A 13,771-nucleotide genomic window follows, 5' to 3' on the forward strand; every position below is an offset into this window, starting at 1 on the left:
GTGTCCCAGTTCTTTGTCTGCAGCCTCATTCTCTCAAGTAAGTTTAAATGAAATACTGCTGATGCTGCAGTTATCTAAAAGCTTCACTTGAGTCTGGGTTAGATTTGTCTGACAGATGTACCCATTATTCTTTTGTTTTGCAAGGGTAGCTCTTACACGGTGCTTTGTCCTGACTGTGGGATGACAGTGTAGACTATTCTAAGCAGATTCTATTCCTTGTGGAAACCTTAGGGCTGTGCTGGATACATTTGTAGTATCATCTGGCATGTTACTGGTGCAGGCTGATCACTGCACTCCCCTTTTACGGCAAACGCTCTAGCTCCCCTCTAGATAACTTCTCTAATCTCTTCTTCCTCAGATCTACTCACTGGCCTTCTCTGACACAGGCACGAATGGAAAGAAAATAAATGGTATAAGTATCTCCTGCAAAACAGCCTCTTGTCTCTGCGGGACAGAAGACGTTACTGCTGTCCTTTGGGGATCAGGTAGCTGAGGATACAGGCACTTGCGTGCTGACCACACAGGGATCAGTCTTTCTCCAGCATTGCAGAACACACATGCCAGCGCCATGAGAAGTAAAACAGACGCCATTTCCTCTTCAGGCAGCGTTGCAAATGAACCATTAGGGATCACAGAGCTGTTTATGTTAAGGGATTTGGATTCATCTTTTGAGCAGCTGGAGCTGTACTGTGCTTTCTTTTAGGACCAAGAAATACCTACAGAAACTGGCCTGCACATCTTATTGCAACAATCATCACATGTGTTTGGATCCCATCCCCTTGTTTATGTCTCCAAGGAGTTGTGTGTGGCTGGACAGGGGATTCACACATTTGAAGGAAATAGCAGCAGCTTGCTAAAAACTGAAGTTGGTGGTGGGATGGATAGGAGTTAAGTGTTAAGTATACAGCTAATCAGTCTCGGATGTCTAACCAGGGCTTGTTCCTCTCTGTTATCTTGTCTTAACTTGCAGTAGATCAGGAGAAGCTTTCCAAACACAGTTTCATTCCAGCAAAACTCATGCTGAGCAGCAGCTCTGTCCACTCTGCATCCACATATGGGTCCATTGCATGGAGAGCACTGTGAGGTCAAGCAGTGGTTTGACATTTAGAGCTGTTCTGCTTCCTGCTGCAGCTGTGCTCCAGAGAAACTACTGTAAGTATCAGAAATCCCAAGGACCTGGTACAGGTGAGGCTCGCAGCACACTATGGCCAGGCAGGACTGTCAAAGGGGCTGCACGGTCCCTTTGCCTTATGCAGAACTCTTCTCAGTGGGGAAAATGGGGTTTGTAAGTGCTCTGTGGCTTACAAGAGCTTACAGCCACTGTCCGTGCAGAGCCACTTCATGGCATTCAGCATCTGACTCCATTTAAGCACCTGAATCCATGGAGTTTGGTTCCTAAGGCCCTATGTGGATCTGGGTGAAGCTGAAGGGCAGGTCCAGCTGAACTAATTTTGGTCTGTAGACAGTGCTTGCTCAGCGTGGACAGGAAGCCTTGCACATTGCAGTTCTGCCCATTTAGCAGGGTCCTGTGCTGGCCGCACAATTTTGAATTGCTGGTACCCACAGTTTAATCTCAATGGCAGAGATTAAGCTGGACACTGCAGAGCCGATATCTGGATAACTGAAACTCCCAGGAAGGCTGGCAGGGGACAAATGCTGGGCTGTACTGGTTGACCCTCCCTCTCCATGCCCACAAATTCTAGTCTCTCCCCATTCGGTGGTAGGCTGCTCTCTCCTGCCTTGCTGTCTGTGCTGTGTACAGGGGCAGCACCCCACATGTGATCCAGGTACTGTGGTTCCAGCACCTCTCCTGGCTCTGGGAGGTGAGGGTTACACAGGGCTAGCAGTGTCTGTGTCTTTCCTGGGAACTCCCCCTCTGTACTCTGAGTCCCAGGCAGAGCCCCAGCTCAGCTGCTGCTTTTAGGTATAGCTCAAACATGGATGCGCAGAAGTGCTGCCTTCAGAGGCAGAGGGGTTGGAGCTTCAGGATAGGCAAGGAAATTTGCAGTGCCCCTGTAGCAATGTCCTCTGCAAACGTGCCCCTCGTTGCTCTGCCTTGGAGATGCAGCACTGAGCATGCCACACAGCACACACAGATGTATAGACAAAGAAAAGGGAAGTGAAAGCTCCAGTTCTCCCCTCTCTGACGCAGGTTGCCAGACATAGCTTTGCTCCATCCCACCTTTGGGGATTTAGAGTAGGAAAGATCTTTGAATCCATCTCGCAGTAGCTGACAGGGAGCTTTGGTCACAAATCCCCAGAGCAAATCAGTCTCTAAGTCTGCTTCTGTGCATGGAAATATGCAGGGGTAACTTTTTTTTCAGATCTTTGAAGTCCCATCCCCACCTAGCAAGATGTGAGGATTGGGCAAGGGAGGAATGGGGCAGTCAGTGCTAAGTGTCCTAATGCACAGTGTGTTTCTGATCAGTCTGAGACTGATTTATTCCCCATGAAGGCCTGTAGTGGGTAGGACCGACGGGAAAAAGATGGAAACTCAAAGGGTCTGGCAAGAGATTGTAAATGGGACGGCAGGCCACCAAAGCTGGGGGGACTGAATCAGTGGGGAAACAGAAGAGCTCCCCAGCTGGGACTTCTTGATACAGTGTGTTAGGACATGAAGGGAGAGGGAAGGGCAGGGAACATGGTCTTGCTAGTCACTTCAGCTGCAGCATGAAGAGGGAGAGCAGGGGCTGCAGGAACATGTCACGCTCACTCTCTGAGCTGTTTGAGTTGAGGAAGTTGTCCGCGGCTGAGTTTCCTTTCCCTCTCTGTACTATTGAAACAGGAAGCTGGTGAGCTGAACTGCCTGATCGTTACACACAGACACACAGGCAGCTCTGGCAGCTCCTGTATTGGCATTCAAGTTTCCTCCAGCTCCAGCGATGGATCAGTGCTGGTACCACGGCAACATCACTCGCTCCAGAGCCGAAGACCTGCTCTCCAAAGTAGGCAAGGATGGCAGCTTCCTTGTGCGGGCCAGTGAGTCAATTGCTTCGGCATATGCACTCTGCGTGCTGTAAGTACAGCTTTCAACCTCGTGCTTCACGCGGACACTTTTGTCCCCATTTGTGCAGGTGTTACCTCTCCAGCACAGAGGCAAACAGCCACTGTACCCCCCGGGAAGGTGTAGCCCACATCACAGCATGGCTGGTTTCACCTGACTGGGCCACAGGGTAGGGAAGGGTTGGGAGCAGGGCCAGGCTAAACAAACCCATATTCTTTTACTGCTGTACTGCTCATGCTATTCTTGCCTCTGTTTCAAAAGGAGAGAATAATCAAAGATACTGCAGCTGTGCTCTGAGAGAAAATAACCTCTTGACCTCTTTGAGCCTGTTAACAACCTGGGTCAGGTATTTAAATTTAACAACTCAAGTACTAAGCTCGGTACCCTCCCAGGCACTTCTCTTGCTCTGGTTCAGTGTGTGTTTGACCCACCTGCTTGTACGGTGCTGCGTCCCATTCAGCAAAAAGCTTGAAACGGTTCCTGGAGCTGTGCACGATACACCCAGCACAGCGGTGGTTCTACCTGCATCATTAATGTGGCTCACGAGGTAAATATTTCATGTCGGAAACAGGGAGAGGAGAAGAAATGCTGACAGCCCTGACACCCCCAACCCCCACCCCGTTCTGGGTTGGGGCTGGGGACGAGAAAGCAAGGCCTCCTGCCCTGGGTTTGTGAGGGGCAGATGTTATTCCTGAAGGCAGGATCACAGGGGCAAGAGGAGATTGAAGTCAGTAGGTAAAGTCTGAGGAGTTTGACTTTGCAGTACAGAAAGATAAGAGAGTTTCTCCCTGCTTAGGAGAGATCAAGAGAGCCTCTGTGGGACTCTGTTTTGACTGTCAGATCCTCTTTGATGCCATTGTGCAGCATATTAATAAAACTTATTTCATCCTTACCCCACATTAAATTACAAGCAGGTTTCTCAGTGTAGTTTCTTTCTGAAAGTATATTTCTTGCAGTGGCAAAGGTGGTGCTGCTGTTTATAACTCTGGTCTAACTGCTTGTCTCTGAGGTCAGACTTCTGGTGACAGCACAGCCTGCTGCAGAGGATTCATCTGCAGAAAAGCGTGGGGCTGGGTAACTGCCCTGTAAGCGTAGGTGTTGGACTGTTAGAGATTGGTGGCTGGGTAACGGGGGTTCACAAAGTGCAGAGAGCCTCTGTGTCTGCCTGTTAAGATGTTTGTGATAACATGGGAAGAGTTTTGTCTTTCTGGGGAGCAGAGAAAGAAGGGTGGCTGCAGATGAATAGCCAGGACAAGCAGGAGGAAGGAGGGGCAATCATGTAGCAGGGGCTGAGGGCCCAAGTTGCAAGTTAGGGAACGTTTTACTAGAATAGACTTGCTTTCATTGAGTGTTTTAGTTCCCCTTTGATTTGCATTGTAATCAGTATGGACACAAAATATTTTTATGGAGTGATGGTGGGGATTATAGAAAGGGAAGGTGCTGTAAAAATGTCTACTAATGTGCATTTGCATAAGTTTTTCCATTGTAAATGTTTACGCAGCCAACTTTGAAAGCCTTTTGTGACTTGAGAGACATGGGATCAGGAAATAGAAACAATATCATGACCAGGATTTTCTGAACCGGGAGCCAAAGGTTATGTTCTTAAATCCAGTCTGAGGTGGCTAACACGAATGGCTTGATTAAAGAAATGGGGAGAACCCAGCCTAAGAGCGCCCGGATCTGTGGTGCGAAGGGCTGGCATGAATTACGGTCTTGTAACTGTAATTACACAATGTAAATGTCACACAAACTTCTATCAAAGTACCTAACAGGATTTCAGCTTATGCTGGTTTGCAGTTAGTTTGTGAAGAGAAAGGGTTAAAGGTGGTGAATAAGTTTTTCCCTTTGAATGTCATCTTGACAAAATGGGCAGCTTTGCTGAAGCTGAAAACTTCCTCAGAGATATATCAGTTTCAGCTGTGTTATTGACTGGAAGGTGTTTGAAGTTTGAGCTCTTCAGTTATTTCTGTTTAAAAAACAGAGAGGCTGGAGACAAAGGATGAGAGGGGGAACTGAAAGCCTGACTGCAAAAGATTTTCACAAGAAGAGAATTATGTTGAAAGTGAGAAAGTGTCAACTGTGTATAGATAAGGAAAACAAAAAAGCATGAAATTTGCTCTGAAAAAGAAGTGTCATATTCTACAAAGCTGTAATATTTATTGGGCAGATCAGTCAAAATCCAGCAAAAGCACTTATTATATCATAGAATGAAATAGTGCTTTTCTTGAAGAGCTGCTTTAGGAAAATAGGGTTTGTATAAATATAGACAAGTAAGGGAGGTGTATTTGCAGGGCCTTTTAAGAGTGCCTCCTCTCCTTTTCTGAAACTTAGAGCAGCAGCATTTAACTTAGCAGAGAGCTGAAACAGTCAGCAAATGCAGAGGGAATGCTCCTCCCCCTGCACTGCTGTCCTCTGCTCTACTGGTCACACTGGCCCATAAAAGGCAAGAAGCAAAGCTCTTTTCCTCCTCCTTTCTCTGTGCCTGGATCATTTGATCTGCCAGTATACTGACAAGAAATGGGCTCTTTAACTTACCTGGAGGGGAGTGCCTGGATCCTGAAATCAAAAAGACCACAGTGTGCTGCACCTGAACTGGTATCATTCCTCCAGGGGATCTTCTGTTGGTGGTTCTCGTGTGAATGGCTGCAGGATTAACAATGCTTCTAGAGATGACCCTCCAAGGCTAGCTGCAGCTTTGGGATCCCTCTCTGAGGACACTGCCTGTGAGATGCCATTTCCAGCCCCCTGGGGAGACGGCCTCTCTTGTGGTGCACTTAGCATCATGACTAGCATGGCAGTGCTGTTCAGGATTTCCAGGTACTCCCAATATGCACATCATCACCTGTGCATACAAACATGTACAGCAGGAGAGGAAAGAGAAAATACAAGCCTTGTCCTCTTTCCACCTCTGGTTGGTTGAGAGGACAGAGAGATGACAAAGTACTTGGAGACATATTTAAGCTGAGACTGATGTTATATTTACCCCCCACAAAGTCTGAATAGTGGTTGAGCAATTCTGAACTCAACCCAGTTTCTAGGGAGGACCTGGAATGTGTCAGTAATTGGGACCACATAACTTGACCATCAGGACGCTGAGAAGAGAAAGCCTGAGGGTAGAAATGAAATAAGAGTCCCAGTCTTCTCCATCCACATGAACTAAATTAGGGGATTGCTAAAGAGGATTCCTGCTTTTGATCCTAGGAAGTGCTCCTCCCTGTTCCTGTCTCACCCAACAGGTGATATTTCTTTCCTCACTCTTCCACTGATCTTACCTGTCCTTAGCTTAAACCTCTTTACAAGCATTGTGACAGCAGCCTTGTAAGGCCTGTGTGATGGGGCACTTTTTCTGAAAAGGTAAAAAGGAGGGTCCTCTTGTGACGCAAGAGCCATTGAGCTGGTTTGTTTATCAGTTTCATAATCTCCACACACACAAATTTTCTCTCATCAGCTGCATGAGCAGTTCTGCTTAGCCCTGTTTGCATATCAGCAGGAGGAAATGGTGTAAGAGAACTGCATTGACAGATAAAAACAAAACCCCATACCCTTCCTTGAGGCATATCCTCATCTGGTGTTGATTGCCCTCATCTTGGTGAAATTAGCAATCTAAAGAAGTTGGGATCATGTCCGTGACTTCCAGCTCTGTACCAGATCCTCAGATGTGTGAATGAATAGGTGCCTGTGAGATGGTTCTACAATGCTTAGTGAAGTGGTACTAAGCTCTGGGAGCAGTTCTAATTCTTCTGTGTCCTTTGCATTAATGCCATCAAAAGATACAGGTTCATGTGGATACATGGCAAAATCCTCCAAACACCCTGGAAAAACTCAGCTGTGATTTATAACTAATTTATTTTCATTTCCAATTGCTCTGTGTGACTCCTTGTATAAGGCTGCCTAAAATCCTGGTGATGTCTCCTTCTCTCCCCTGCGTGGAGTGGTTCTGAAAAGCATGTGATGAATAGACTCACAAAGTGATTGTAAAAGAGATGAGCATGTTTTATTGATCTGCCTGATGTCCCCAGCTGGGGGGCTGACCTCAGCCCACATTTCATGATGGTTCCACAGGTAATGCAGTGTTTCTGTTACAGCCAAGGAAGCTCTGAGAGTGGGTTCTGTTCTTTTCTTTTGAGAGGAAGGGGTTGAAACCAGCATCAATTCCTGGCTTAAAGCCATCTTGTATGTTTTAACAGAATGCTTTGCAGGTGACTTAAAAGATTTGATCAATTTGTTGTTCACTTGGGAGAAAGGTAAAAATATATTTTTTAGTCAACACTTCTTGGGCAAGCTCCACAAAACTCAGAGGGTGCTGAGGAAGGTCATGCTTCCCATATACCACGTTACAGCACTGGTCAGGCTTCCCTTGGGCTCTTGTGCATTAATGTGGCCCTCCACTGGGCAAAAGACTCCTCCATCCCTCCTTAAATAAGAATCTAATTGAATTTAGCTGGGACAAAATGTTCATTATGGCTCATCTACAGATGCACGTGTACAGTGTGCATCTGCACGAGGATAGTGAGATGGGTTTTCATTTAGGCTGTTGTTTAGGATTTGTGCGTGAAAATGTGCGTGAAAATGTGCCTAGCAATCAGCTGTCTTACTGTGATTTAGCTGAAATCTAGTATTTGTTTTTTCCAATACAAGTCAATGCACATACTAGCCCTTCAATTTACTCATTCATTGCTGATTTTGGCCCTGTGTCTTTTGGATTTTTTATTCCTTCCTGAGACACCCACTCTACTGACAGCTAGAGCCATTTGGTGTTTTCTTTCTTTCCGGCCCAAAGAAGAGTTGAATAACTCACTCTGAGGCTGATGCTGATATCATTTTCTGCAGTGGCATGTGCAAACATGTCTCAGTGACCAGGAACACCTCAGGTTTGTGTTAGTTCACAGACTCCAGGGAAAGAAATAAAGAGAAATGTTTAAAACCCTTGTGTATGAAGCCATCTATGTGTCTTGGGAATCTTCCAATACGGGGAGGGGTGCCATGGTGCGATTCCTTTCTGGAAATGGTCTAACCATATCTCCTCTCATCTGTTCCAGGTTCCGGAATTGCGTTTATACCTACCGAATTCTGCCTGATAAAGAAAAGAAGCTAATTGTCCAGGTAAGCCATGCTGTGTACCATTTGGTCCCACAAAGACGCACCTAAGACCGCTCACTGATTTTTTAAAATGTAGTTCTAACACCAACAGAAAAAGGATATAAGGAGTTAAACTAATGCCCCCGGCCAGCACAGTGCTAGTCTCCAGTCCACTGCTATGGAGATTTTAGTCTCCATCCACTGCTATGGCCATCGGCACAGTCTTTAACATGTGCCTTTAATTCAGTGGCACTGCCATGTTTTATGTAACTGAGAACCTCAGCCCATGCAATACCTTTTCCTCTGAAGCCAGCTTCTTATCAATACATTGTGATCTTTTCAATCCAGAATTGCCGCACAATTTACCTGCACCCAGAGAACGTAAATTGAGTTGCAGTCTCGGGATCCAGAAAGTACCAGGATTAAGGGCAGGAGTTTCAGACCTTCTGTTTATTCCTATTCTGCTTTAGGATCCTGAACGAGCCACTTCCCCTTCCTGTACCACCTCTCAGCCCTTGTTTTTTCAATATAGATCATGAAACTTGGGGTGGGGAGGGAGGCATGGTCTCTTACAACCCCAAGAAATGGTCATGGGTTTACTAGGGGGCAGTGGGGGCTGTAAACCTCTAACCATCCTCTTAGCAGAGCCGACGCTGCATGAGCATTCCCTGTAAAATGAAATGGAAATGCCCATGCTACCCACGTGTCCCAGCCTGCCCTGATATTCAGAGTGGGTCTACATTCGTTCCTTCCCATTTCAGATGGCGATTAGCTTCCCACACTAGAAATACAGATTTTTAGCAATGCCGTGTGCAGCTCACACAGCTCACATGCACCATGTTACTTATGTATTTCCTGATGTGCTTTAGGGGCATCAGTTTTTCTTTGAGATCTGCACCAAAGAAGCAGCATATCTGAAACAAGATTGATCAGGTTAGTGAGAACAGTTGAGTGCTGGCAGCTTTCTTTCAGCTGTGGGCTGTTGATGAGAACTGTGGATTGTGTGTCCTGGGTGCACACACCCAGCTTGGCTCCTTCAAGAGCCATTTTTGGGTGGCTCAGGCTGTTCTTAGGAGCCCCACTCAGATGCAGCTCTGCACAAACACTCCTGTGTTCCCACCAAGGCCAATTCCAGGCTCTCAGCACTGTGCTCCAGAGGACTGTGTGTGTTCCCAGGGCCAGCCACCAGCATCAGTGCGGTGTTCCAGTTGGCCTCGCCAGCTACAGCTGGTCTCCCTGGAGTCCTTGAGATACCTCTGCCTCACTTGCCACAGCATTTCTGTTTCTGAGGAGGAACTGGCATCAGGACACCATGCCAGACTTGACCTGGGTCAAGTGTTACTATGTGTTACTATGGCATGTCACCAGAGCTAATCCATCTTCCCAGAGCAGCGGGCAACACCGCGCAGAGGAACCTGTGCAAGCTCTGCAGGCTGCTAGTGTGGGACCAGCACTCAGCTGGAACAAATAACCTGTCACTCTGATCTGGCTCCACACAGTGTGCTGCAGCCTCTTTGTAGTAATACTCGATTTTTCCCCATCATCTGATCTGTCTCAGCCTTATTGTCCTAAATAATGTGTTTGGGCATATTGTGCTGATGTGGTGTGAAGGTAAGATAGGTGATACGGTGTTTATCATTATTTACAGTACCTAGAGCAGCTGCTGAGATCAGGATCTTACTGTGCCAGATAGCTCACAAGTGAAACACCCCAGGCAGGGAGTGTTGGGGAGATTGAGGCCCAGGGAATGGGTACAACTGTCCAAGTCCCACAGCAGCTCTGTGACAGAGCCAGGATGGGAGCCTGGTCCTTGCTCTTTGCACCAGCACTATGATGAGGAAGGGAACTTGTGGAACCCTAACTCTGACTGGGTTTGGGGGATGAGTTTGGCAGCTGCTTTGTCTTTTAGAAAACAAGCACAGAAATGATCGTATGTTGGCTTTTCACCTGAGGGAAAGGAAGAAAGAAAGGCCAGAGGTAATCTGCAAAGGCAGCTACACAACCCCACACTTGGCCCTTACGTGTCCTGGATGGGCCTCGGCATCACGGGCAAACCCTGGCCCCCTCCTCATAGCCCAGCTGCCTTGCTGGCATGTCGTGAACATGCAGCCTGGCCTGCAGCCTTTTCTAGAAAGGCACAGACACCACAAGTTACAAGAGGGTTTGAAATCTGAGCTGAGAGCAACGTGCCTGTGTGCAGGCAGCTCTTCAGAGAGGGCTGGGCTGCAGGCTGCTTCCAGGACCCACCAGCTAAGGTAGGGTGCAGACTTGGCAGGTAGTTCTGTACATTACAACCCGGGAAGATGCAAGTTATGCTTCCCAGTTTGTACTGGATCTGTCATTGTTTGTGCCATGACAAAGGGCCTCTTTTCATGCACAACTATTCCATTTGTCTGCAGATCAGAGCACTGCAGCCATAAGAAATCAGTATTTCTCTCTGCTGTAGCAATGGGCAACTCTCATGCTGGATCAAGGTTTATGAACAAGCAGAAGGTGTGACTGATGTCAGCTCAGGCTTTCCCCACCACACACGCCTTCACCTTACCTTCTAGTTCTCCATACAGAATTCTGCAGGGTATTATTTACAAATAAATATGTCCTCATCCTCTCTGGGGAGGGATTACTGGACTACTGCTGCATCCAGACAGTGTTGTTAGCACTCTAGGGGATCTTTCAGAATGAAACCTTTTGAAATCTACTAGATCTTTTAAGAAAATATGATCTACTAGAAGTACACCCAAACTGATTTGTAAGATTCTCTTGGGATCTGTGTTATGATTGTGAGGGATTTCTCTTGTTTATATGTTGTGGGATGCAGAGGGACTGTGGTGGAATACCTTTGTATGCTGGGTTGCCAGGAGCTGTAGGTTGAATATCAGGAGTAGGCTAAATAAAGTGTGTTGTTAACTCATGTTTTGAAGACACAACACCTCCCGTTTTGTGCTGCTTTATTCCAGTTCTGTGGGAGAGGCAGAAGAAGGGGGCTGGCTTCTTCTGGCAAGGGAGAGATGTAGTGAGAGTTGTAATTGAGGCTCAGAGCAAAACAGTCTCATGTCGTTGGCTGCTGTTCTTGGTATGTTGTTCCAGCTGGGCCAGACATTTTTGGTTGCTTGTCTGTTGAGTTCTGGATGAAACAAAAACCACTTCATGTGTATTAAAAAAATCTGATTTTTTTGAAAGAATAGCTCTCCTGTGCAAGGATGTAAAAGCTGTTGAATAGGATGGAGTTTTGACACTTTAAAAAACTCCATTAAAAAGGAAAGAATCTCAGGTGTTAAATTAATACAGCAATCAGATGCTTCTAATTTCTGGGTTTATTTAAAAAAAAAAAAGACATAGGAAAGATTCAATACTAAATCCCAAGATTAGCCCATATTACTTACAAATATGGGTCCTGATCATGCAATGTGACCTTTTTTACCTGCACAGTGCTCCTTCCTGGAGCTAACAAAGTTGTCTTCCTGCCCAGATCTGGGTTGTTGTCTGTCAGGCATTTTTGATGAAGACAGCAGGTTCAGAAGATGTGTAATATCACAGCTATATACACAGCACTTGTAACATGACAGTTCTCTGCCACTCTGCGGAGTTTCTTCACCTTTAAAGCTGCAAGTTGCTTCACATTTTTTTGAGTCTTGGAGAGTAGATTTCAATTTTCTTGTTTAATTAGAGCCTGGTCTGGCACTAGTGGAATGCTAGCGTCATTTTTTGCATGGTTAAATTAACTGTTCAAGTACAGGTGGCAGAAAGGGAGGTGCATATTTTTGCATTGAGATGCACATTTTTGCATTCAGGCTGAAGAAAAAAATATTTGCATAAGTCCTTCCAGCATTTTTGTGGCATGCTACATGATCTGCTATTGGGTTTCTGCATCTGCAGCAGCTGTAGAGCAGTTAGCATAGTCAGGAACCCCTCTTGCCTGCCATATCTGGAGTCAAACTGGTGTCCCCCCAAAACATACCAGGCCATATACAGTCATAGACATTTTTTCCTTAAACACATATATAAATTCTTTCCCTTCTCTTTTGGGACTGCTGAATTTTCTTCTTCCATTACTTGAGACTCCAGAATATAAGCAAACAAATCCGTAGCTTGGATGAATCAAACTTGCATCCTGCTGATGAAAACATATTTAAGGAAGGGGGGGAGGAGTAACAAAAACCCCTTGAAACACAGGATCTGTAACAGCAAGTAGACATCTTTGTCCTTAGGCTGAGAACAATTAGTCATCAAGATATCTCTGTTAGCCTGCAGACTCTCACTGTAGTAAAACACTGAGAACTGAGAAGCTGAGACAGGAAGAGAGCAAAAACCATACAGTTACTCAGAGATCCAGGAGCAGGGGCATGAGGCTGGAAATAAACTGCCCCTGAGTTAGCTTAGCTGCTGCTTGCCTGTCAAGCACAGCTGGGGCACTTAACTTTCTTCTCTGTAAAAACAAATATAATTTTCCCTTGCTTGAATGGGGAAGCATAGTTAATGCAGCATTGTTAAAAGTTTGGGCACTAGCTGAGTGTAACCACGTTTGTGCAAAGAGGGGTAGAGCAGCAAAGGAGTCCTTGGGAGTCACAAGGTTAAACTAAACACTAGAGACAAACTAAAGATGCTAACTCCATCTTTCTAAGCCAGGCATCTATTGTCAGTTCTTGCCATCCAGATTCATAGAAGATCAAACTCTCCTATGCTGTCACTTCAAGCATCTCATTTATACGACTAGCTGAGGTGTCAATATGACCCTCATCACTGCACAATCTGAATTCCTTGTGATCTCAGCACCCCGTCAAGGAGGGGAAGTGCTCTTGTTCCCATTTTACAAACAGGGAACTCACTCCCAGTCTGTTAAGGAGTATTGGATTACCAGAAATAATTTTAAATAGCTGTCCCTTGCTGACTTTCCCAGGATCAGAGGATGTGTGTGGTACATCAGTATTCATCCCCTCCATTTTAGATGTGCAGTCAGAGCTGTCACATAGTCAAAGCTGAGCTGTATCTCTAGTCAACAGAGAAGAAACAGGTTTCTGACCTGGGTGGGCTAAACTGTCCTTGGCAGGTCCTGTCTCTCTCTGTTGCCTAAAGAGCCTGCAGAACCCCCTTAGACTGCCAGACTTGTCAGGTAAGGAGATTCCCATTACAGCTGACTCTTGTTCGGTGTGAGAAGATGCTGAGGTCAAAAGCTGCTGTTGAAAAACTGTGGTAATGCCTTTGCCTAATGCTTTACCCTGTATTGCCTTTATATACTGCAAATTTAAAAGCTCACTGTCAAGAGTATAACCTGCCTTCTGAGTGAGGATGCTTGAAAGAGGTGGTGAGAAGGAGGAAGGCACTGGAGTTGGCTGGTCAGTAAATACAGATTGGCGTAGGGTAGTGTGGTAGCATCTCTAAAACCCTGTGGAGTTTGATCTCTCTAGATTTCTGGTTCATCTCAAATAGGAGTTCACAGCTTGTGTTATCTGATGGCTGTTCGTGATCTAGCTGCTATGCAATCAGTCATTTCTCAGTGGCAGCTAGATTGCATCTCAGTTTATACTCATAGTCTATCAGATAACACTTCATAGGTCGTTTGCAGGATCAAGCACTTACCTCATGCTACTCTGTGTGAAGGTTGGGGGGAGATACCCTGATGGACAGATGTCCACATTGCACAGATGGGGCTGGCACCAAAAACGCCACTGAGAGAGAGTCAACCTCGTA

At 46.0% G+C, this 13,771-nt stretch overlaps 1 protein-coding gene across 1 annotated transcript in view; it reads left to right on the forward strand.

The window, feature by feature from the left end:
- The first annotated feature begins 1,070 nt into the window (after positions 1-1,070).
- INPP5D (inositol polyphosphate-5-phosphatase D) overlaps positions 1,071-13,771 on the forward strand; it is a 57,529-nt gene continuing 44,828 nt past the window's right edge. The window contains exons 1-3 of the mRNA XM_074833520.1: positions 1,071-1,152; positions 2,786-3,016; positions 8,044-8,107. Of these exons, the coding sequence (XP_074689621.1) occupies positions 2,883-3,016; positions 8,044-8,107 (198 nt within the window). The 5' untranslated portion in view covers positions 1,071-1,152; positions 2,786-2,882. The remainder of the gene's footprint in view (positions 1,153-2,785; positions 3,017-8,043; positions 8,108-13,771) is intronic.

This window comes from Strix aluco, chromosome 9 (genome assembly GCF_031877795.1).
Source record: "Strix aluco isolate bStrAlu1 chromosome 9, bStrAlu1.hap1, whole genome shotgun sequence".
In the NCBI taxonomy this organism is placed as follows: domain Eukaryota; kingdom Metazoa; phylum Chordata; class Aves; order Strigiformes; family Strigidae; genus Strix; species Strix aluco.